General features: G+C 37.2%; 1 protein-coding gene across 1 annotated transcript in view; it reads right to left on the bottom strand.

Moving 5' to 3' along the window:
- ADGRL4 (adhesion G protein-coupled receptor L4) overlaps positions 1-25,015 on the bottom strand; it is a 141,047-nt gene extending 116,032 nt beyond the window's left edge. Inside the window, exons 1-2 of the mRNA XM_036757737.1 lie at positions 24,893-25,015; positions 22,416-22,562 (exon numbers count right to left, since the gene is read on the bottom strand). Of these exons, the coding sequence (XP_036613632.1) occupies positions 22,416-22,562; positions 24,893-24,914 (169 nt within the window). The 5' untranslated portion in view covers positions 24,915-25,015. The remainder of the gene's footprint in view (positions 1-22,415; positions 22,563-24,892) is intronic.
- Positions 25,016-25,308: the final 293 nt, after the last annotated feature.

The following is a 25,308-nucleotide window of genomic DNA, read 5'->3' as shown; positions in this document are numbered from 1 at the left end:
ATACTCTAACTTTCACCTCCCCATGCCCCCTGCCCACTCCAGACTGTAAACCCTTTGAAGACAGGTACTCCCCTTTCCCCTTGCCCCATTTTTAATTTTGTAACTAGCTACATTCATTCTGCTCTTGGCCTTGTTCTGGGCTTATGGACTCCAAATCATGTTGTCTCATCCTGTAACTTCCCTCAATGCCTAGGACCTCCTCACTCTGGTGGAATACTACTACTAGGAGGTGTGTTCTCAGTGTAAACTATCCCTCAGCTCCTGCAGCAAGTTCCTTCTAGAACACCCACTAAGGCCAATCTTCATTCTCCTCTCAGCCCTGTTCCTGGCTCCTGGACTCCAGAACCATGTTCCCTACACCAAGTAACCCTCCTCCTGCTTTTCAGCTCCCCCTCCTGTATTGTCCTTCCACATTAGAAGGTAAGCTCCTTGAGTTCAGGGACTGTTTTTCTTGTGTTTTTATCCCAAGCAGAGGCTTAGCACAGTGGGTGGTACATAGTAAGCCCTTAATGATTTGCTTGTTTCTTTCCCTCATTACTACTAGCACAAAATAGATATTTAATAAGTATTTGTTGAGTCCAATTCAATCCTGGATCTGTAACTAGCCATGGCCTTAAATAAAAATCTTTATGTGCCTCAATTTCCTAATATGACCAAAAGGAATGATACCTCTCCTGTATATCCCAACAATCAACCATTCAATCAACTGGAAAGCATTTAAGTGACAGCTCTGTGCTAAGCACTTGAGATATGAGCACAAAGAATGAACCAATCCCCACTAAAAAGGAGTTTACATTTTAGGGATTCATAGACCTGTTGCAGTGATGAAATTAGATAATACATTGGAAATCTTTCAGCCATCTTACTCTTACTTTACCATAGTATAGTACAAAAGAAGTTAAGATTTTAAACACTTTTATTGGCCCAGCATGTGTGTGTGTATCTCTCTCTCTCTCTCTCTCTCTCTGTATATATATATATATATATATATATATATATATATATATATATATACACATATATATACATATATATATATATATATATATATATATGTACATACACACACACACACATATATACACCACTGTAGTTGGAAAACTGACTATGGTGAACTATAGTAAATAACATATCTAAACGTTATTCAATGTTAAATTTGAATTCCTCTTTAAATGAATTATTAGACAGTCTTGCATTACTCTATATCTTTGGATATTTCTTAATAACCAGTAACAGTTAAGGGTTGCAAAGGGCTTTACATATATTGTTTCATTCAAGTCTCACAACAACCTTGTAAGCGGGTGCTATGTTATTTTATTTTATAGAGTAGAAAACAGAGTTTGAGAGAGGGTAAGGGACTTGTCTTGCCCAGGATCATCTAGATATTTTTTGAGATGAATAGCTGTCTAGTAATTTTGTGCCTCCCCACTGCCACCCCAACTCCCATCCTCCATCATCTTGTACTTTGAAGTTGTCTTTTTAAAAAAATCAAGTGTAAGGTTTCAATTTTTTTATCCCCACAAAGTTTTCACTGTTCTAACTTTAGGATTTTTTGAACCTCTCAGTAATTAAGCATATTAACTATCTCATGCTTATTATTGTCTGAAAACCCCAAAACACCATCCAGGCCTTTATCCAAATCAGTCAAAGTGTTAAAGAATATAGGATCAAGCATAGATCCTGAGGACATTCCACTAGAAACCTACTTCCTTCAAGAAGAAATCAGACTACTAATGAGTACCTTTTGGTGTTGCCCCAATATATCTAACTTTGCTATCATCCATCTTTTCTAGAAGAATACTTGAAAGACTTTATCAAATATTTTCTAAAAGCTAAGTAAACTAGATGGCACAGTAGTTAGAGCACTGGGCCTGGAATCTGAAGCACTTTCACGAATTCAAATCCAGCCACAGACATTTACTAGCTATGTGACCCTCAGCAAGTCACTTAACCCTGTTTGCCTCAGCTTCCTCATCTGTAAAATGAGCTGGAGAAGGAAATGGCAAACCACTCTAGTATCTTTGCCAAAAAAAACCCTAAAAGGGGTCAAAAAGAGCTGGATAGAACTGATAGGTCTAAAAAACAGCAAAGCAAACTACATCTCTAAAGCATGTAGGGAATGTTTCAATAACTTTGAGTCTGATTGTAAGTTTTCAGATAACTTAATTGACCCGGTACTGCCTGACATTTACAATATTACTTCATTAAAATATTTCATTATGAAACCTGATTTTTTTCCTGTTTTCCTTCTGTAACTCCAACTTTCAGAACTTATGGTATAGAGTCAGGCATTGTAACTATTACAATCAAATTGAAATCCAAATGTTATGTTTGCAATTCAAATTCAAACATTTTGTGAATTGTTGACTTATCACTAGCTAAAAGCAGCTGCAGTCCTATTTGAAATGATTGTCAATAATTTTAAGTTAAAGCACCAGTCTGGTATCAGAAATAGAAAGGGAACATATTTAGAAAGAAGATCAGCTAACAGGTCAAAAATGTGAGGGCAAAGGGAGAAGTCCTAAAGCAAGAGATACTTTGAAGACACATTAAACTCAATAAATGTTCTAGAACCCAAACACTGATTGATCATTTAAAGAAATCTGGATGGGGCTTTCGGTGTCTGTTTTAATAGTAAAATTTCCATCCCAGATGGAATGATTTCAGCCGTCCTACTCTCACTTTACCATAGCATATGGCTATAGGAAGCTGCAATTCATTTAAATTTCATTTAGTAAGTATGTGTTAATCTCCTACTACGTGCCAGACACAATGCTAGAACCTGGGCTGTACAATGACAAAAGTATATAATTCCTGCCCTCAAGAAGCCTGCATTTTATTGTAGGGTTAGATAAGCTGCCCACCTCAATATCTAAAAGTGTCCAATATATCTGATAAAAATTGTGGTATTTATGATATATATCCCCAGTTTTAAAAATGTACACTGTTTAATACAACATTCTAGATCAGCGTTGGCAGCTCTGACACACCTGTAAGAAAAACATGGCAGTGCCATGAGGTCAGTATTCTACAGTGGCTGCTACTTAGTACTTGTATATTACTCATTCTCTCCATTCTAGGGCCCTCCCCCAATCCCATCATCCCAGAAAACCCAGTTTCCTCATCTACTTCTGCCTATCCAGTGGTTGAAACACTATCTTGACATGTTCAAAAGTCAACCCATGAACATAGGGATGGACATTAGGAAATCAACATCTGTAGCGTCCTTTACCAACTCTTCTGGATGATATTCCTTAATGTTCTTGAATATACCCATCATTGTCCCCACCAGCAAATTTTTTCTTCTCTAGGTTATGCAGCTTTAATTTCTTCAAGCAATCCTCATATGGCATAAGCCTGAGGCGCCTTACTAATCTAAACACTCTTTTTTCAATGTCCTTCAGCTTAATGCTTTTTCTAAAATGTGTCCTCCAGAAAAGAACATCATATTTCAGAGATATGAAAACCACAGCAATTCTGATACGAATATGAGGTATTCAATTTAATAAAAATAACAACTGTCAATCAATCAATAAAAATTTATTTTGTCTACTATGTGCTAGGCACTGTGTTAAGCACTGGCGATACAAAAAGAGGCAAAAGACAGCCCCAGCCCTCAACAAGCTTATAATCTAATGGAGAAGACAACATGCAAAAAAATATGTGCAAAGCAAGCTAAAATAAAGGATATATAGGAAATAACTAATAAGAGAGAAGGCCCTATTAAAAAGGGGTTTGGGAAAGTTTCCTATAGATGTTGAGGTTTTAGTTGGGGCTTAAAGGAAGCCAGTAGCTGGAGCAAAGGACGGAGAGAATTCCAGGCATGGAGGACAGTCAGAGAAAATGCCTGGAACAGAGAGATGGAGTGTCTTGTTTATGGAACAGCCAAGGAGGCCAGTGTTGCTAGATGAATGAGTAACTTATTTTTTTGTTTTTAAAAAAAATTCAACTATCCTAACAAAATGCCTTAAGATTGAAAATAAACAGTAAGACTTTATCTCATATTTTCTTGCCAAATTGCAAAAATTTAAAGAGAGAAAATGTTGCAATGGCTTTTCAAGAGGTAAGGTACCCTGTTGCCTCTCTCAGAGTTTCCTCATTAGCACAATACTTAGCACATAGTCAGCTCTTAATAAAACCTTATCAAATGTTTCCTTAGCTTCTTCCTCATTTACTTTAAAACAAGGAAGTATAACCTGATTCTTGGGCTTTGTGAAGGATATCTACAAGTGTCTCCATTTCTACTTCGGCAACACCTTAAAGAAGAACTTGAAAAAGATCAAAGATGGAAAAGGTGCCACCCTTGCTTGGGATGCTCCACCTTCACAACTGAGTACAACATTTATCTTCTTTCAAGGCTCAGCTTGGGTGCTTCCTCCTTGACCTTCCCTGACCCTCTCATCCCTATCCCAACCGAAAGTTAATTTTTCACCTCAAATTTTCTTATAATACTTTGCCTGGCTCTATTTTTTCCCTTTTATCCCCTTTTGTTGTTGTTGTTGTATCATTACGGTTGTGTTCAACTCCTCATGACTCCTCTTGGGGCTTTCTTGGCAAAGATATTGGAGCGGTTTGCCATTTCCTTCTCCATCTCATTTTATAGATGAGGAAACTGAGTCACTTGCCCAGGGTCACACAACTTGTAAGAGTCTGAGGCACAATTTGAACTCAGGAAGATGAGTGTTCCTGATTCCAGGCCTGCAGCTCTATCTACCTAGCTGCCCAGATATCATATGCATTTGACATTGAAAGCTCTTTAAAGGTGAATGGGGCTGTTGGTTTTTATCTTTGCATGTTAAGTGCATAGCACTCTGCTTTGGTTAGAGAAGTTTTTCATAAATGTTTACATGAAATTAAAGAACATTTCCAGATTTCTTAAAATCAAAATCCTTTTCAAGCCATCTCTAGATCTTTGATCTTAAGATATATTCAGTTTTTAGAAAGGTGAAACCCAGTGTTCTTCGGAGATAAATTAGAGGACATTCCATGGTCTCTCCTGTTTCTGAATTTATACTTATCACTTTCTATAACCAGTTCTCTTTTGTCCCCCTAATTTAATTTTATGAACCACATCATTTACCATATGCCATGCCATAATACTGATGTATAGATGAAGTAAATGCAGCCACAATTTCTGACATTTTAAGATTATTCTATACTATTTTCATACTGATGGGCACACATTAAGATAAGATAGCTCTCACTGAAAATTGTTCCTTTTCTTTTGCCGTATCCAACCATATTCAACATAGTGAAGGATCTCAGTTGCCCCACTACAATCTGGCATTTATGAGTTTGAAAATCTACCTTTTTTTCTTGCCAAATTACTTTATTTGATTCAATTGTTTCAATAAGTTTGCTCTTTCTTTAAAAGTATATTTTAAGAAATCTGATATGAAACTGAATGAGTGGGCTGGTTTCATGGCAGACATGTGAAAAGTCTTAACAGAGAGAGAAAAATTTTAGCAGTAGGGGGTTCTAATTTTTGCTGTTTAAGTATTTTCCTAAATTTAACTTTATAGAGTTCATTCCATACATTTGATTGTCTAAGGTTCCAAGATTATGGGAAATCTCTTACTGGAATCTTGATTTGTATTCAATATTGTTATTATGCAGGCCTTTTCAGTTCTGGCCAACTCTGGGACCCTATTTGGAGTTTTCTTAGCATATATTCATTATATTAAGCAACAAACATGCAGCAGTGATTCCAAGAAGTTCAAGTTCAGAAACTCTTTTAAAGATATTTCTTGCCAGTAATTTATTGGGTGGGGTAATCCTCTACCATCAGGACCACCACCACACATGCCATACACATTAGCCTTACGACTAATCCTCAAATTATAAAGGGAACAATGTCAAAGGAAAAACATCCATAAACCCCCAATTTGTCATGAAAGCTAGATGATCATAAATTTATGGTCCTTCAATGATGTCATTATTATACACTTATAATTGAGTGGAGAGTGAGGTCAAACAAGGAGAAGTGAGAATATTTACAAGTATTGGGAGATTTGGTGATCACACAGAACAATATTCAAATTGAGTTTTAGTTTTCTGTAGGGGTAGCACAGCACAGTGAATAGAGTGCTGTGCATGGAATCAGGAAGAATCTGAGTTCAAATCCTATCTCTAATACTTACTAGTTGTGTGACTGTGGGCAAGTCACTTACTCTCTATGTTCCTTGGACAACTCCCTAGGTCAAACCTAAGTCCTAGTTTAGCTGAAATCTGTGTTGGTAGGAGGAATTCCCAAAGCTGAGGAAATTATAGAACCTTGAAATTTTCACACTGAGCAAGAAAACTTGTAAGAAATGGAGAGGAATGAATATATTACAGTCTCTCTCCCAAAAAGAAACCTAAAACAAATGAAGGATCATTTAAAATAAGAGCTTTCTATCAAACCTTTTCTTTGCAAGGAACATCTCAGTAAATATAGATTTTGTATCATTCTTTATAACAATTTCAGTAATCTGAATTTTAGATGTGAATATTATGGGACTGGATCTGTTACTTCAGTTATAGTGAACTTCAGGGTAAGGAAGCTTTCTAGCAATGTTGGCTGGCACCCCTTCTGCAACTGATAGCGTTAGAGACTTTTCTAGAGAGCAATGAGGCATGAAGTGTCATGCACAGGGTCACAGAGCCCATGTGTATATTGAACTCAAGTCTTCCTACCTCAGAGGTTGGCTCTCTGTCCAGTTTGCCACACTACTTTTTAATATGGAATATTATATCACAAATTAATTGATCTATTGCACTACCTCTCAATATTTAACCACGTATCTATCTATTATCTATCATCTATCAATCTACCTGGTGTTCTGTCTGTTAACTATCTGTCTGTTTTTTCTCTTATATATCCATCCATCTATCTATCTATCTATCTATCTATCTATCTATCTATCTATCTATCTATCTATCTATCTATCTGTTATTCACCTCTCTACTACCTATCATCTGTCTCCTCTATCTATCTATCATCTGTCTGGTTATCTCTCTTATCTGTCCATCCATCCATCCATCCATCCATCTCTCTGTCTGTCTGTCTGTTTGTCTATCTGTCTACCTACCTACCTACCTACCTATCTATCTAAAACTTCAAAAAAGTCTCTAAAAATGAACGCTTTTTTAGACCAGGGCCCCTTACCCTTTTCTATATCATAGTTCAGGAAATCTGGTAAAGCCTATGGGCTCTGTTCAGAATATTTTTATATAAATAAAATAAAATACATGGGATTACAGAGGGAACCAATTATATTGAAATACAGTGGTTAAGATAAATACGTGCATGTGTATCTATTTATGTATGTCTGTAAAAGTTCATGGACCTCAGGTTAAGATCACTTGTTCTAGACATATGCTGACAAAATTACTCATCTAGTTACACATGTGAAGCAGGTTTACAAGGACTACAGGGCTAGGTATAAAATGGAATTTATAACAAAAATGAGTTAAGCAAGCATCAGGAAAAGGATGAGACACTTGAGCAAGAAAGGACAATCTTTTGTGAATCAAGTTTATGGAATAATCCTATCTGGTCCTACAGAGAGGTTTGGGGAAAACTCAATAATGAGAAAAAAAGTCCCCTTCTCTTTTGTCTTCAAAAAGCGGTGAACATTAGGCAGCTAGGTGGTGGATAGAGCACTAGACCTGGAGGTAGGAAGACCTAAGTTCAAATCCTGCCTTAGATACTTACTGACTATATGATCCTGGGTAAGTCACTTAAAAGTTCTCACCCTCAGTTTCATCTTCTATATAATGACCCTAATAAAAGTGGTTACCCCACAATGTTGTTGTAAGGATCAAATGAGGCATATGTATATTATATATATGTATATATACATATATATATATATGTATGTATGAAATCTTGCAGCTCATCAGTAGACATTTTTTAAATTCTTTTTTATTTTTTAAGGAGGGAAGGCAGGGCAATTGGGGTTAAGTGACTTGCCCAAGGTCACACAGCAAGTAAATGTGTTAAATGTCTGAGTCTGGATTTGAACTCAGGCCCTCCTAACTCGAGGGTTGGTGCTCTATTCACTGCGCCACCTACCTGCCCCAGTCAGTAGACATTTATTAAGTACCTACTATGTGCGAGGCACTGTGCTAAGCTCTGGGCATACAAAAAAAGGCAAAAGACAGTCCTTCCCTAAAGGATCTCACAATCTAATGGAGGAGACAAGCAAATATTTACAAACAAGCTGTCTATAGGATAAATAGGAAATAATTAAGGGAAGGAAAGCACTGAAATTAAGGGGAGTTGGGAAAGGTTTCCTGTGGAAGGTGGGATTTTAGTTGGGACTTAAAGAAAGCCACAGCATCCAGTAGGTAGGGATGAGGAGCAAGAACATTCCAGGCAGGAGAGAGTCAGAGAAGATGCTTGGAATGGAGAGATGGAATGTTCCTTGAATGGCCACGAGGCCAGTGTTACTGGATTGAAGAATGCATGGCAGGGGTAAAGGTTTAAGAAGAATAGAAAGATAGGAAGGGTCTACTAGAAGGGCTTTGAATGACAAAGAAGTTCATATTTGATCCTAGATGCCAAGAAGAGCCACTAGGGATTTATAAACCTTAAAGCTTTACATAAATTAAATATTAACTATTATTTGAAACAAAAAGATCTGGATTTTTGTCCTGGAGAGCTCTTACTGGCTGTGTGATCTCAGCTAAGCCACTTAAGCTCACCACTTCTTAGTTCCCCCACCAATGAAATGGGGATAATAATTCCTGTCATACTTTCTTATAACATGATTGTAAAGAAAAGGGTTTATACTCTAAAAAGAACTATGTTAATATGAGCTATTTTGGTTAAAATGTAACCCACATAATCTATAAATTAGAAAAGAGTAACATGTTCCAAACATATGCTGAAATGGAGGTAAGTGATGTTATGATTATAAGTACAACTGGGCAGATGCCCAACATGAGCATTTGGCATTCACTTGGTATTTGCTAGATATAAATGAACAAATCATCTTCCTGCCTTATTAATCAGAATTTACAATCAAATACAACTTTCATAATTGTGAGTCAATTTATCAAGCTTTGATTGTTATTTCAGAAGTCTACTGGGCTCCTCCAGAAGCAAAGACTAGATGATTATACCTATTTATTTACTTGGTGCCACCCCCATTAAATTGTGAGCTTCTTGAAGTACTTTTTATCCCTGGTGCTTAGCACAGTGCCAGGAACATAGTAAGAGCTTATCAAATGCATTTTGATTGACTGATGACCACTTGTCAGGTGTGATGCGGAGGACAAGAGTTAAACTAGATGGATTCTGAGGTCTCCTTCCACAAGAAATTTTCTGATTCTGTTTCTTAATAAAATGACAAAAAGAGAGAATTTGTATTTACAAAAAGTAAGATCAGAGCAGTTTTAACTCACTAAAGGGCTACTCGCTTAAGATGCCTAACCTGAAAAAGTTAAGGTTTTATTTTTTTTTCTCAAAAATGTGCTATCTTGTACTTATCAATTCTAAGTTACACTCTGGCTTAAAAGAGTAACCCAATATTTTAGACCCTCTTTGAATTATTTTTTCCTCCTATTTTTCAATGTTTTGACATTTTCACCCAATTTGATGTAACCCAAGAATTGCACGAGTATATCCCCTACTATATTATTTGAGTCAATCAGTGAAAAACAATGTAAGCTAACAGCAAAACCTACAAGCAAATCCAATGGGACATTACTGTATACTGCCGTTTAGACTAGAATGAGGCTATATGGTGTGGTCACTGAAATGCTGGACTGAGAGTCCTCAGTTCAGATCCCAGATCTGACTCTTACTAACTATGCTACCATGAGCATGCCAGTTATCTTCTGAGCTCCAGTTCCTTCATCTGTAAAATGAATATAATAAAACCTTTAGCATACACCTTATAGGTTTGTTGTGAGGTTCAAATGGGATGATGATTGTAAAGCATTTTGAAGACTTCAGAGCGCTGTATAACCGTTCTTACTATTATTAATCTTTTCCACTTGTTAATCCAGATTAGATACTTATTCAGATTGCACTGTCTAAATTTACTAAGAAAGAGACAGGATCAAAACTCAACTCAGAATTACTCTTCACTTCATCACTGTAAAAGAATTTACAGTTGCTATGATTTAACTTTTTTAAAGTTTTGAAAATAACCTATTGGCAGAAAAATAACTGCTTCCTGATGGAAACTTTCAGAAACATTTTTCTACAAATAAACCAGTTTCAAAAATTGAAATCTAAAGTACATCTGATAGGCCATACTCCTCCACATCCTGGTGTATAACAAAATTGCTGCAATGAACATAACATTAGTTGAACAAACATAAAGCTATAATCAAGCATCTGCTTGTCTGCACTGCACTCCATATGCACCAGAGTACTGTTCTAATTTCTTTGGTATTCTCAATGGGTTTCTCTGACTATATGCCTAGAATTAATCTTCAGAAGCCATCCTCCATATGGCACAAGAAAAGTTAACATTGGAACCTTCATGACACGGAGGACACATGGCTCTTTTTTAAAGAAATAATAATAGGCCATACAAGAATAAAAACGCAACAAGAATAAAAATTTATGAAACAAGTAGTTGCATCTTTGCCTCTGTTTAATGTAAACACAATTCATCACCAGATGTCTGAGTCAAATTCCAGAATGAATAATTCTGGAAGACTATGCATCCCTTCCCCAGGCTACTTTTTCAAATACTAATATCATTCAGTCACAGAGCTCTGTAATGGATAGAGTCTCGGGCTTGGGTTCAAAAGATCTGGATTCAAACCCTACCATTGACACTTTCCAGCTAAATCACCCTGGACAAGTCATTTAATTTGGTTGTGCCACAGGCATTTCCGTGGGAGCTATTTACTAAGTTATTGGTGGAATCTAATCAGTATCTTCACTGATGTCACACTGGAAGTGCCCTATGCTGAAAAAATTTTCAAGTCCACATAGATCTTTTAAGTGTTTGTTTAAATATCATCATTCAGATTGTATTTTAGCATAAACACGTTCTGGAGAAGTAGGAATATGTTTTCTGTAGTATACAGTAAATGCAGAGAGCAACTCACTAACTGTGGTTTTGATTTTGCCTCTCAGATTGTATGTACACATGGAAAATGGAGACATCAATGTTCACCAGTAATTATAGTGCAGACCATCAATCTGGTTATGCAGGTCAAACTTTTCTAGGCCTTAGTTTCTTATGAAAAAATGAGGGACTTTGAATGGATGTTCTGCTAATTATTATGGTGTTATGTGGTATATTGATTCAAGTACTCCCTTCCTTTTTATGTATTTAAAAAATTCTTAAAAATATATCCTAAATACTAGACAATAAATAGAAAACATGAAATCTTAAGTCCCTTTCTCCATATCTAATTTCACAATGATCCTACTAATTCACTATGTAAATCTAACATTTTTGTTAGAATATTTTGTCAAACATTATATTATGCACACTCAATGCTAATGTTATTTCAAATGAAAATAAATCCATCTCAGACTAGAGTGACTCAACTAAGCTTGATGCTAATTATATAAGACCCCACTCATCAGACAATGAACAGGGATTATTCAGCTTCCAAGTACTACAGCAAAATGGTGGCTTCCTTCCTCATGGTGATTACAACTATGATTAATTGCAGAGTTCAAGGTGAAGGAATAATATGGTTCCAGGCATATATGGTTTCCTTTAACCTAGTCAAGACACAGTGCCAGATATTTCAATTAACGCTCACCAAGGTCACAAAATCAATTTCTTATCAGCCAAAAACACTCATACTGTAAATTTTATTTTCAAACTATAATCTCTAAATTAAATCTATGTCCCTAAAAAATACAGTGCAGAAACTCAGTCCTCAGGTTTTCTCCCTGATAGCATTTTCACAAATGGCACAAGGCTTTGTGCTCTATATTTAGAATACAATGTTTGGTTAGATTCTGATCTTGCTAGAGAAGGTCATTATCTCTCTCCATGGCAAGTAAAGGCCCAAAGTGTTAATTTCCTTCCTAAAGTGCTTTGTATATACAAGATTTGACCAATTTTTGACATTTCTGTCTTTTAGGCAATGCATTTGGGGAAGTTTAAACAATAACATACAAAGAATTTGGGCAAAAATATGCCAGCTAGATTTCTGCATGTAATATAATGATATATTAGAGCACACACACACACAGAGGAAAATCCATGGTTGAAATAGAAAACAGCATCCAATTGCATTAAATATAATCCATGTAATAGAACCTATCAGTAATGAAGCCAGTCTGACCAATAACACTCAAGTTATTCACATTTTAATGCAAAAACCATCTGAGTTGCATCTAAAGATATCATCTTCCATTACACTTCTCTGCAGCATTCTTCTTCATATTCTAAGTCCTCTGAATAGAACATTTCCTACCAGTTTCTTTCTCAGACCTCACAAACATAAGCATAACAATGATGATTTAAATCCCAAGACCTTTACAATTCACTCTATGGCAAGGATCTAGATATGAAGGTATTGCAGCCAGTAATCTATCCCAATAACCTTGTGCCACAATGTTTTATTATTTAGTGAAGTATACCTTCCTTACTGAAAACAAATCACATTTTTATTTTGTAAAATCCTTCCCAGAGTTTACTGCTAAATTTGTGATACATTTATACAACTACAAAATCCATTTTGTGCAATATTCTTTCATATTTCTGCCTAACAAATTAGACAAATCTATTCGTTACTCCTGAGCCATGGGACCAATTTGATGTTTGATACAGGAACACAGGATATAAAATCATATCTCTGGCAGACAGAAAGTGGAACATTATCTGAGATAATACATTAACAGCTTCTTAAGTGAATTTTCCTACATCCTCCAAACATGTAATCTGTTGGTAAATTTCAGAGTCACTGAAAAGGATGAAAAGGAATTTTCCTAGAGAAAGGAAGTTAGTAACACTTGGCAAGGGTTAAAACACATTTTTAATTAAACAAATATGTCTCCCTATATGAATAATCAACTAGACCTTCGGAAACCCTCTCGAGACTGGGGGTATGGATTTTTTTCAACAATACCCTTCACATGTTTGGTTGTACTCAGATGCTAATAATAGTCCTTTCAAAAACATAAAGAAAAAAATTCATTCCTTCCTGACTTGTGCTTAAAACAGGTTAAGAAATAATATAAAATTTGGTGAGCTAACAGTCCATCAAATAATGTACATCCAGGCACAGTCACTTCAAACAACGAGTGACAGCAACATGCAGCCCTATGAAAATATCCCATATGTTAGGAATAGTATTTAAAAAGGCCAAGCCAATGAGAATATGACTTGAGTAACAAAGAGACTAAAACTCAAGGAAGCCAGGCAGAGATGTGTCCATGTTCCACCATCATAGAGCAGTTTCTATGAGGGGATGAGAGGTACTGTTTGTAGTTGATAGAATCCTGAACTTGAAGTGAACAAAATCTGGGCTTCAATACCGTCTCAGACATTTACGAGCTGTGTGATCCTCATTAACAAGTTGCTTAAAGCTCTCTGGTCCTTATTTTATTTTTCTATGTAAAGAGAAAAAAAAAGAGTTGGGCTCAATGGCCATTGAGGTTCTATCCAACTCCTAATCTATGATCCTGTATGTAGAACTGGAAAGGGAGCCCTGAGTTTAGACATCACATCAGAAACCAAGAGGTGAACATCCAGTAGGGCATGTTAGATAGAGTACTGACCTTGATGTCAGGAAGATTTGGGTTTCAACCCTACCTGTGACACTGGCTCTAAGCCACATCATTTAATCACTTAATAGAGATAATAATATGGAGTTCTTAGTTCTCTTAGCAGTCTTGTGATACTAAGATAAGGTCCAATCTAATTCAACAAGAATGCACTACACATATATTATATGTAAGACTTTGGGGGCTATAAGGACAAAACAGTAAAGAGATCCTGCCCCTCAAGAGCTTATGTTTTCTATTATATGGAGATTCTTGCTCATGAACAGATTAGCCTAGGTGGCTTCTAAGGTCCTTTCCAAATCTGAGATTCTAATTCTGATTTTGGTCATCTACTTTTTTCTTTCTTTAAAACTTCCATTAAGTGTGAACCCGATATCTGTGGAGGCAGTTCATTCTACCTGAGAGGAGCTCCCATTGTTGGGCAGCTAGGTGGCACAATGGACAGAATGCTGGGCTTCGAGTCAGGAAGACTCATCTTACTGAGTTCAAATCTGGGCTTCAGACACTTACTAGTTGTGTGACCCTAAGTAAGCCCCTTAACCCTGTTTGCCTCAGTTTCCTCATCTGCAAAATGAGCTGGAGAAGGAAATGGCAAACCCCTGCAGTGTATTTGCCAAAAAAAACCCAAATGGGGTCACAAAGAGGTGAATGTGACTGAGAGGACTAAACAACAAATATGTGTGTATGTGTTTATGTGTATATATATATATATATATGTATAAACACACATACACAAATACATATAGATATAGATAGGTATGTAGATATTTGTAAATAGTTGTTTGTATGTTGCCTCCTCCATTAGACTGCGAACTCCTCAAGAGAAGGGACTATTCTTTGCCTTTCTTTGTATCCCCAGTGCTTAGCATAATTAATGAATGTTGATTTCTTTCTTTTTTTTTAAACTTAAATGTAATATTTATTTGGTAAATTTACATGTGAGTTCATTTACAAAAGAAAAGTTACAGACAAATGTAGCTTTCCGTTCAGTTTCAAATATTTTAAGAACAGGCAACAGTCCCTGAGGATTTGGAATAATAATATTGAAAGGCACATGTATCATTTTCCTTTGTGTGTTTTTTTTCTACTCCTCCCCAGGGAGAGGAAGGGAGAAGAGTAGAAGAAAATGTCGGTGTCAATGAAAATAAGGCCATGTGAATAAAACCCTTTTAGAGAATCAGAGGAATTTAGAGTTGGGGACAAATAACCCTCCCGAAGTCAGCAGTGGTTGTCCTGACAGGTGCATAATTTAAAGATGAAAAAAGAGTCCTTAGATCTTAATTGTCACTATCCTGGCTGTCAAAAAAATTTCACTTCCCAATTTGCTACCTTTAGACCCATGATCTCCTAAAGCTAGGAGTTACTACCCCTACTGTGAAATGGGAACCAATGCTGATTTCTTTCTTAGTCCATTGGGGGGACAAAAAAGTTTTCAAATGTTCCAAATATTGACCCAGAAGCCTGGATCAGTTTAGCAAATTGACAAAAGGACATTTAGCCTCTGCTGGCAAATCTCCTGGTTTCAAATCCTATGTTAGACATTAATTGTGTAACCTTGAGTAACTCACTTAATTCCTCTGGGCTCAGTTTCCTCATCTGCACAAATGAAGGGGAAGAGGGTGGATCAGATGGTTCCTACAGTCCCTTCTAACACTAAATCTGTGATTTAATCTAGGATCCCAAAGTAACCCATCCCCCCTTTTTATTGCTTTAATGGTTAATATGTCTTGCTTTCCATCAAGCCTAAATGTGCCTCTCTGTAATCTCCATGTATCGCTTCTAGTTCTGTGCTTTGGAACCAAATAGATGAGGTTTAATTCTCTTTCACTATTATCATGCACTCTATAAGGTTGCTCTTCTTCAGGCTAAGGGTTCACAGTTTTTTCAACTGACCTTTCCATGATAAATTTTCTAATCCTCTTCCCATCAAAAGAGGTGGTCGTCTTCTGTGCATACACTAAAACTGGCATCCAAAATTGACCTAGTACTCCAGATGTGGTCTGATCAAGGTACAGTATAGCCAGCCATGCAACAGGGCTACTCATATTAACTTATGTCCTCTGTTAGCACTTTTTAATACTCATTTGACTTCACATTTCTGTTGCATCATGGTTATTTTTGTACACATCTGATTTTGTCCCTCCTGAAACTGGAAGATGCTCAAGGGAAGGGACTTAATCAGATTAATGTGTTTTTATCTTGCTCTATGAGTGGCCTATTTCTTTTGAAGTTAATAAGCACCCAAGAAACACTTTTTGAAATGAGCTAAATTATCCTGGGTTCAAATCATACTTCAGACACATACTAATTGTGTAACTACAGACATGCAATTAAACCTCTCAAAGTTTCCTCATCCCTAAAGTGAAGGATAGTAATATTTTATTAATTAGCCTAAGGATTGTTATGAGTTGAGAAGAGAATGCTTGGTCTTCTGAGCTGCAAATGCCAAGATGCCAGTCAGTTCTCATTTAATTTCTAATTTTTATTTTTAAAATTTGGAAAGTACTTTACAAACCTTAAGGGATCATACAACTCTTAGTGATTACTATTATCATTTCTACACTTACACATAATTTAGAATAAGACCAGACACAGCTATTGTCTATGTGTGCAGAAATTAAATGAAATATACAAAATGACTAAAAACTTCATTTTTTTGCCAAAGGTTTGATCAACCTTCTGACACCAAACCTTATATTCCAAGATGCCTATAAGTAATAAATCAGCACCAATAAAATATTTATATATCGACTAAATGAAGAGCTCTCTAGTAGATGTTGTAGCAAATAAAAAGTTTCAATAATGACTTTTTTTAGAAAAGATTTAGTCTCTAACCTCAGGAAGGCTATAATCTAGTAGGGAGAGAAGACAAATAAATGACTATAATATGAAAAAATCCAAAGGTAAGTGAATAAGAGAGTTGCAATAAAACTCTTGTGTGATTCTGGAGGGAGAAAACCTATCACCCATTGGGGGTGGGGGTGGAAGTGATCAGGGAAGAATTGATGAAGGAGATAATATGGAAACTGCATATTAAAATTGGATGATTTGTGGAACTGAATACTGTACCACTATAACAACCAATCTTGTCCCCAAATAACAGATATCAGAAGGCACCTTTTCCTATGTATTTGGAGAGATGGTAGATTATGGAACACTGCATCTGGTTTCAAACTTTTTTGATATATTGGTTAGTTTTGCTGTATTGTTTTCCCCCAATCTTTATTGTTATTATATTAGTCCCTATTCTCTATTACAAGAGATTGCTTTTTTAGCAGGGAGTGAGAAGAAGGAAATATCTGTAAATGTAGGTGACATAAAGATGAAAGACATCAGTGAAAATATACTTTTAAAGAAGTGAATGATGAGTTTCTCCTACTTTACCTCTTCCTACCCCCCACTCTGGCAGAAAAGCTATGGAGCAGTAACATTTCTCCAAAATCAAACATTTGAAGGGAGAAGGAGAGAGAAAAGGAGAACCAGAAGAAAACCAAGCAATCCCTAAATTAGATCATCAGTTTCTGAAATAAGAGTTGGTTATAGAGTGTGTTGATTCCCTACAAAACCTGGGATCTGACATTCCCAGTTCAAAGCAAATGCCATTGGTTTTTTACAAAACACAGGTTGAAATCTTCAAACGTTGATGAGGCAAGAAGCCCACACAAGATACCCAGAAACACAGACCATTATGATGTGTTGGTGAAGCATTCATGTTGCCCCTTTGCTCTCCTGCCAGCTATATGATTACCAAGCAACAGAAGATTAAAATGGACATGAAGCCCCACATTTAGGGCCCAGTTTTAATCTCTATAGCTCAAAGAGATAGAGCTGAAGGAAGATTGGAGAAGGCAAAGCTCATCCTTTCATTTCCCATGCAAACTGAAACAAATCCTCCAGGACATCTTCCAAAAATATTGTTCTTATCATGGCTTCACCTTTGGCTTAGACTATATGATTTCTTTCCCTATACTTTGTACACAACAATTACTTTAGCACAAAACACAAAGGGAAGATGAACACAAGGTGTTCATGGGTGTGTATGAGGATGTGTGTCTGTTTGACACTTTCATAATGTATCATTAGTGTCAAGGTGTGAAAATTCTGAATTGTGACTTCTGAAATAGGCAGTTTTAAACAGATTTTAGTGCTCTAATAACAGGGTTCTTAACTTGGGCTCCATGGCAGATTTTGGGGGCTCTGGAAACTTAGATGGGAAAATACATTTTTATTATCACTAACCTCTAACCGAAATTTAGCATAATTCAATTATGACTTGTATTAAAACATTATCCTGAGAAGAGGTATAGGAAAATTATACATGTATGTACATATATATATATATAAATGTGTACATATATACATATGCATGTATACATACACACATAATATACAAGTGTGCACATGTATGTGTGTGTGTGTGTGTGTGTGTGTGTGTGAGAAAGAGAGACAGAGAGAGAGGGGGAGAGGGAGAGAAAGAGAGAGAGAGAAAGAGAGAGAGAGAGAGAGAGAGAGAGAGAGAGAGAGAGAGAGAGAGAGAGAGAGAGAGAGAGAGAGAGAGAAAGGTTCAGAGGCCCTTCTCTAATGTGATTTCTGGACCATGTAGGTTTAGATTATTTTAATGCTCTGCTTTTTTAATGCAGAATTTGGCAGCCAAACTTTAGGGGAGAGGAAGGTATTTTGTAAGAGGCAGTGAACAGAATACTACAAATGGAGTCAGGAAGATCTGAATTTGAACCCTCCTCCAGTGGTGGGAGACATGCCATTTTACTAGAGGTGTGGCCATGGCCAAATTGTTTAACCTCCCAGAGACTCAATTTCCTCATTTTTAAAATGTGGGTAAATAGAACTAAGGGTGGGAATTGGAAAAATAAATATTTGTTTATGAAAAAATTAAAAATACAGAAGATTGAAATAATATTTAAAAATATGAATGCTCCTTTTTAAATAGAAAGATTCATACATTCTTAGTATGGAAGTTTAAAGCAGCAGACAGTAAAAATACTGTACAAATGAATGAATATGCAAGTTCCTTTGGAGAAGACAAGGATTTTTTTTAAAACATGCATAAACGTGAACTTGAAAGAAAAATCACTGACAACCGGCATATTTTTATATTAAAAATGTTTTACAGCATGAAAAACATGCAGGCTAAAGGACCTTGAACTAATTTTTTTTCTCCATAGAAAACATTTACTGCTGTTTAGTTGGTTATCAACACGGAGAGAGGAAATAAAAGAAATAAAAGAAAGAAGAATACATATGCTGGGTAATGGTTTAGGTATTAAAAAGAAACTATTAAAAACATCATTAAAAGCTGGTTGTCAAAGGTCCAAATGGAGAAAAATTATGGATGTTAATAACGGTAATTATGACAGTTGCCACCGACCTATAGAACAAAGTTGGGAAGCTGCTTACTAAGAACCGTGGTCCTAGCAATAATGGCCAGAGAGAAAACATACGCAAAGGTGATTGATGGGGCTATTCTGAAGGTCACTGAACTATCAAAATGTGATGATGCCATTCAATTAACTCCCCCATAAAAATCCAAGATTATTTATTGAAAAGAATTTTGTGGAGTCTGTAGAACAGCATATTACAAATTCCTGCTTCATGTACAGAGCAGGCAAACGCCTGATCTAATGTACTATTAAGCCATTGTAGCTTTGCTCTACATATTTTAAGCATTAAACTAATTATGATGAGGCTTAGCCTGACTATGCTGTATATTTAATCTTTTTTAAGAGCCTATCAAATTGAATCACACAATACAACTTGTTTATGCTATAAGCAAACACATGCAATATTAACAGTGCTCAGTACACTGGCTTAATTAGAAAAACCTCAGTGTTGTCTTAAATACATTTAGGGGTATAATATTGTGCCGTTCTCATCTGAACTCACCATTTAATTATATTTTAAACATAATTTATGTGACTTGGAAAGTTTTTTTTTGCTTTGTTGAAGGTTGGTCTGTTGACCTCTTCAAAGGAATCATAAGAATCACATAATTAGAGTTAGAAGAAACCCCAGAAGCCACTCAGCCTAACCCATACAAAGAAAGGGATGCCCACAATAACAACCGACAAGTGAACATCTAACCTCTGCTTTTAGACCTTCAAGGCAGGTCAACCCATTGCCTCTCTACGTAGCTTTTTTGTTTGTTATTGTTTTGTTTTTCTCCCTGGCATCAAGCCTAAATTTCTCTTTGAAAATTCCACTCATTGGCATCTCTGCTGAACAGGCAGTGTAGGCTGAGATCCTGCCCCTTCTTCCTCCCAAGACAATGGGAGGCCATTAGGAAGCACCAAGAGAAGCGTAAGATATTGGAATCATTACCAGAATAATTTGGGTTATTTATTTCATTTGCTTCCCATGCTTCCCCATCAAATTTATTCTGCTCTTTCTTCAGCTACTTACGGCTGCTTTGGAGTCCATTCCCTTGGCATACCTGATGGCTGAAATGCTCTTTCTGCTAGCAAAAAACAACCATCCTCTGAAATGCTCTTGAAAACCCAATTCTTTGACCATTTTAGTTAGTCAACAAACATGTATTAAGCCCTTATTATATGTAAGATACTGTGCTAAGCATTGAAGGTATGATGATTAAAGTGAAATAGTGCCTGCCCTCAAAGAGCTTTTATTCTATTGAAGGAAACATATAAAATCTCTCCAGTTTAAAAAAAAAACAAGCAGGATTCACTTTGCAAATATAAATGCCAAGACTCTGTCTTCATTCAACAGCCCATGGAATGAGCTTATTTTTTTGCTTAAATACAGTCAATATATAGTTTAACATCCTAACCTCTTTAAAGAATAATAGAAGATAAAGCACCCAGTCAAATTCACAACAAGAATTGACAGAGTGATACAAACTCCCCAAATTTATCTGAGTAGAGTGGGTGGCACTGCTGGTATTAGCTTTGTTTCAATGTCTTCTTCCTGTGTATGGCTTTTCATCTTGGCCACCATTTGCATCCATCCACTGTGCCATTCATGTCCTGTCTACCAGCTTATGAGCTCACTACACAGGTAGGCCCTGTCTCAACAATTTCCATTTTCCATAGAGTTACAAGACTTAGAGCCAAAAGGGGTCTCTTCTAATCCTGGAACTATAACTAAAGTGAGATGATGCAGGCTTTGTCTCTAGGTTACTGGGACAATAGGGACAAAGTTCTCACCCCTTCTCCTCTGGTCTGCTTGTGCTACAAGGACCACTACTCCTACCTCTTCCCATTGTAATTACCACTGAACTCTTGTTCTTTTTGCCACCTCTGGCCCCACTCAACTGTGTTCCCTCTCATTTTTTTATGTCATTACCATTCCTTCTGCTGAATTTGACCCAAAGTTCTAGCAACGGTTTTCTTTAATCTGTCAGCTTCATCTTAGAGATGAGGATCCCAACATCAAAAAAGATTCAATGACTTTGCCAAGGTAGTAAAAACTGGGGGCAAAATTTAAATCAAGGTCCTCTGTCAGTGTGGTTCAGTGGAAATAGCATCAGCCATGGAGTTAGAAGACTTGAATCAACCCCTCTGGGCCTCAGTTTCCTCATTTGCAAAATGAGGGGGTGGGACTAGATAGCTGGTCCATTCCAGCACTTCGTCTTGAATCCTAAGACTAAATTCAGTAGTTGTACCACTGTACCCACTGCCTGTCAAGACATATGTGATACTGCATTTCCATGCAAAACTGGTGGCAAGAGTCGCACTTGGCTAGCCTCACAAAAAAAAACCAACATGCCTCTGTGCTTTCACTTGTGATCTAGAAGTTCTTCTCAACTGGCTGCCTGAAGAATCAATCAAGCATTTATTACATGCTTACTATGGGCCAAGAACTGTGTTAAGCTCTGGATACAAAGAAAAAACAAAAAAAAATCCCTGTCCTCAAGAAGCTATTATTTTAATGGAGGAGACAGCATGTACATAAATAGGTTTACTCAATACATACAGAGTAAATGAAAGGTAATCTTAGAGGGAAAGGCACTAGCAACTGAGGGGACTGGGAGGGGCCTCTAGTCTGGCCTTTAAGATGAATCTTGAAGGAAGCCAAGATGTAGAGGTGAGGAAGGAAAACTTTCTAGGAAGAAAGGAACTCGAGACTCAACAATCAACCTCAATATATTATGAGGGAGGTAAAATTGTGGTCAAGGAACACATGAGCACATCAACATCACATGGAAAGGTTTCACAGCTGTGTTTTTTGTGTGGCTCTCCTATCAATCACAGTTAAGAAGGTCTCATTCCATGGGGTCAACTACCTTTATGAGATCTGTAGGGGGAATGTAATGGACAGAATGCAATGGTATCCAAAAGACCTGTGTTCTGGCCCTGTCTCTGATACATATCAGCTGAGCAATCAGGAGTAAGAAAATCACTTAAATTCTCGGCTCTTGAGGCAACTCTCTAAGCTAATTAATAACAGGTGAGCTTCAGATCTTCAATAGGAGGGAGGCCCTACACAGGGCATTTCCCACCGGGATAAACCAAAGATACAGAGAACACCTTTCTCTCCTTTAACTGTCCCCGCTGCCCCCCAAAGGGAGAGGTTTATAGGCTTGGCCCATTTCAGATTCAATATTCACCAAGTCTTCTCTATGATAATCATTTTTTAAAAAACATATTACATATAATTGGTAATGCAATGAAATAGCAACTATAACTGTAGTCAAGCTTTCTCTTGTCCAAAACAATTCTAAAAGCTATGAGAGAATACTTACCTTTACATATTGTTATGCCATTTCCTGTGAATCCGGGTAAACAATAGCAGCCTTCGATTCCATTCCGAATCTCACATTTTGCGTGTGGGTCACATGGAGTGGCACAGTTTTGTGCAAAAGCTCCGTCCACCACAGTGGACAAGCACACTAAATGAAAGGAGACACTTAAATATATATTTTGCTTTTGTTTTTCTTTTGTAATTCAATTGGGGAACGCACAACTCAAACCATATAACATCTATTGAAAAACCAGGAGGTTTAGAGGACAAGGGTTTGAATCCCAGTTGTGCTACTTATTATCTATACGTCATTGGGCAAATCCATTCACCTTTCTGAGTCTCAGTTTTCTAAAATGTAAAATGAGAAGGTTGGCCTCTCAGGTCTCATTCATTTCTAAATCTATGACCTATGCTCCCATAAGTGCTACTGTAAACAACAGATTGCAGTTGTTTTTTGGTAAGAATATTAACATTTTTTTGCTTCTTCAGTTGGGATATAGAGCCTTCAATTAGTCTATCATCTAACATTTATTAAGCTCTATCTATCTATCTAGAATCTATCATCATTATCTATCATCTATCTCCATTCTCTCTCTCTATTATCTGTCTCCATTATCTATCCATCCATCCATCTATTGATCTATTGATCTATCATCTATCTCCATTATCTCTCTATCTCTATCTATCTACCTGTCTCTCTGTTCTCTGTCTCTCTCTCTCTCTGTCTCTCTCTCGTCTATCTGTCTCTCCCCACAAATATAATTCCTTGGACAGTAAAGGACTATTTCATTTTTTGTTTTTGTATTCTCAGCCCCTAAAACAATGCTTGACATGGAGGAGGTGCTTAATAAATGCTTCCTAAATGATTGATTGATATCCTGGTTCTGAGGTTGGGATTGGGAATATAAAGACAAAATTGTTGTACCCTTACCTCACAGAGCTTACATTCTATGATCCACTGTAGATAAGAGTTAGAAGGAACCTTAGAGACCCACCTAGTTTAACCCCCTCATTTTACAAATGAGGAAACTGAGGCCCAGACAGGTTAAAGTGATCACATCCCCACTTTGGGTCCTTTCAAAGTGAAATTAAGATGATTTTAAATGTACTTTTGTAGAAATTTCTCTGCTTAGCAGCCAATGCACAATATGCCTGGATACTTTTAAAACTTGAAATAGTCTATTTTTTTCTTAATTCAAAAAGTCATGGCATATGATATGGGGTCAATAGACTGTGCTCCACATATGAAAAGAGCATTAGACATTTTAAAATGCATGCATTTTTTTAAAAGGGAGACAATAATTTCTGCAATCCAATCAACGATGGAGACTTTTCCCCCAAATGACTTATTTTCTGTAACACAAGTTTTAAGTTTTTCAGCCTTTACTACTCACAGAGCAAAGACCAATCTTCAGGAAATGGAAAGCAGCACAATCTGAAGTAACTTAAAAACAATGAAACACAGGACAGAGCAAAACTTTATCTCTAAGTGAATGAAAATAAAGTTGGACAATCTTTAGTGGACTGTTAAGAAGAGATAAGGGAACTCCCTGGGAAGGCACACCTCCCCTTTCCCCCCAAGTTTTTTTAAATTGTTGTTTCAAGAAACCAACTCACAAGAAACCCACTTGGGGCTGAATAGGTATGAGTTATATAAGTTATTGTTCCAAGAAAAGTCAGGAGATAAATTATCCTTATCTGGTAGCAAGAGATTCCCAAGCTAAATCCAAGCCCTACACAGGGGCTAGATGTGACTATCTCACTCAAAATCCATTTGCTGTCCATCAAAGGATTTATTTTCTTTATACAGAGCATCATTTAAAGGGGTGTTCAAACGAACCCCAATACTTGTAGTTTCCATGGCTTGAAATTAAGGTCCTTCCAAGGAGCCCACTTAGTGCAGGGGCTTGGGATTTAGCAATTTCTTGTTCCTCTGGGGTTTTCTTTGCCAAGGGAGAGAAGAAAGATGTAGTTTCTCAGATATAGAGGCCAGAGGACTAAACTTCTGAGTTGAGAGGCCCAGAAGAGAACCAGGCCATGGATTTAGTGCACAGGATCTTAATTGAAGATCTGTGAACTAAAAAAAAAGTTTTTAATAACTATATTTCAAAGTATTTGGTTTCTTTTGTAATCCTAGTTTTTAAAATTCATTTAAAAACACTATTTGGAGAAGAGGTTTGTAGCCTTGCCACGCTGCCGAAGGAGGTCATAATGCAAAAGGGATTAAGAACCAGAGATTTAGTGCTAAAGGGGCCACTTGGTCCACTCACTGCGCTTTATAGCTGAGAATATTGAGGTCCAGGTAGGGGAAATCACTTATCTTAGATCAAACGGGGATCAAGTGGCGGGATCCGATCTGAACCTGGGTCCTCTGACCCCAGACTCCGAACGCCGTGCCCGCTGATCTCTCCAAATCCACGACCAAACAAAATGCTGGAGTGTCCCTGCTCCCTCCCAGGGTCAAGGACTGTAACTCACCTAGAAGCGGGATCAGTTTCATTGGCCACGGCAGGGATGAGCTAGACCTGGACGCGTTGGACTGGGGCTGTTGGGCTGCTCCAGTTGGGCTGCAGAGAGCTGGTTTACCCTTGCACCCTGGATGCAGCTGGCTGGGGGGGTGGGGGTGGGTGGGAGGTCAGCTGGGGTGGGGGGAGGCCCCGGTGCGCTTGGAGCAGTGACGCTCTTCACTTCCTTTAGAGACTTCCCGGCCCTTTTGTGTATGTGTGTATGTGGGAAAACAACGAGGCCACCTCCCATGTCCGGCCACCAGGACTCTACCCGACCTGGCTTGATGCCTGGCCTCGAAATGCTCTCCTTGTTCCTCCAAGGAACTGGAGAAGTTTCTTCTTATCCCTCCCCCTCCTCCTCTCCACAGCCACCTCACTTATTTTAGG

Source organism: Trichosurus vulpecula, chromosome 4 (assembly GCF_011100635.1).
Source record: "Trichosurus vulpecula isolate mTriVul1 chromosome 4, mTriVul1.pri, whole genome shotgun sequence".
In the NCBI taxonomy this organism is placed as follows: domain Eukaryota; kingdom Metazoa; phylum Chordata; class Mammalia; order Diprotodontia; family Phalangeridae; genus Trichosurus; species Trichosurus vulpecula.
This window is presented reverse-complemented; position numbering and strand designations above follow the sequence as displayed.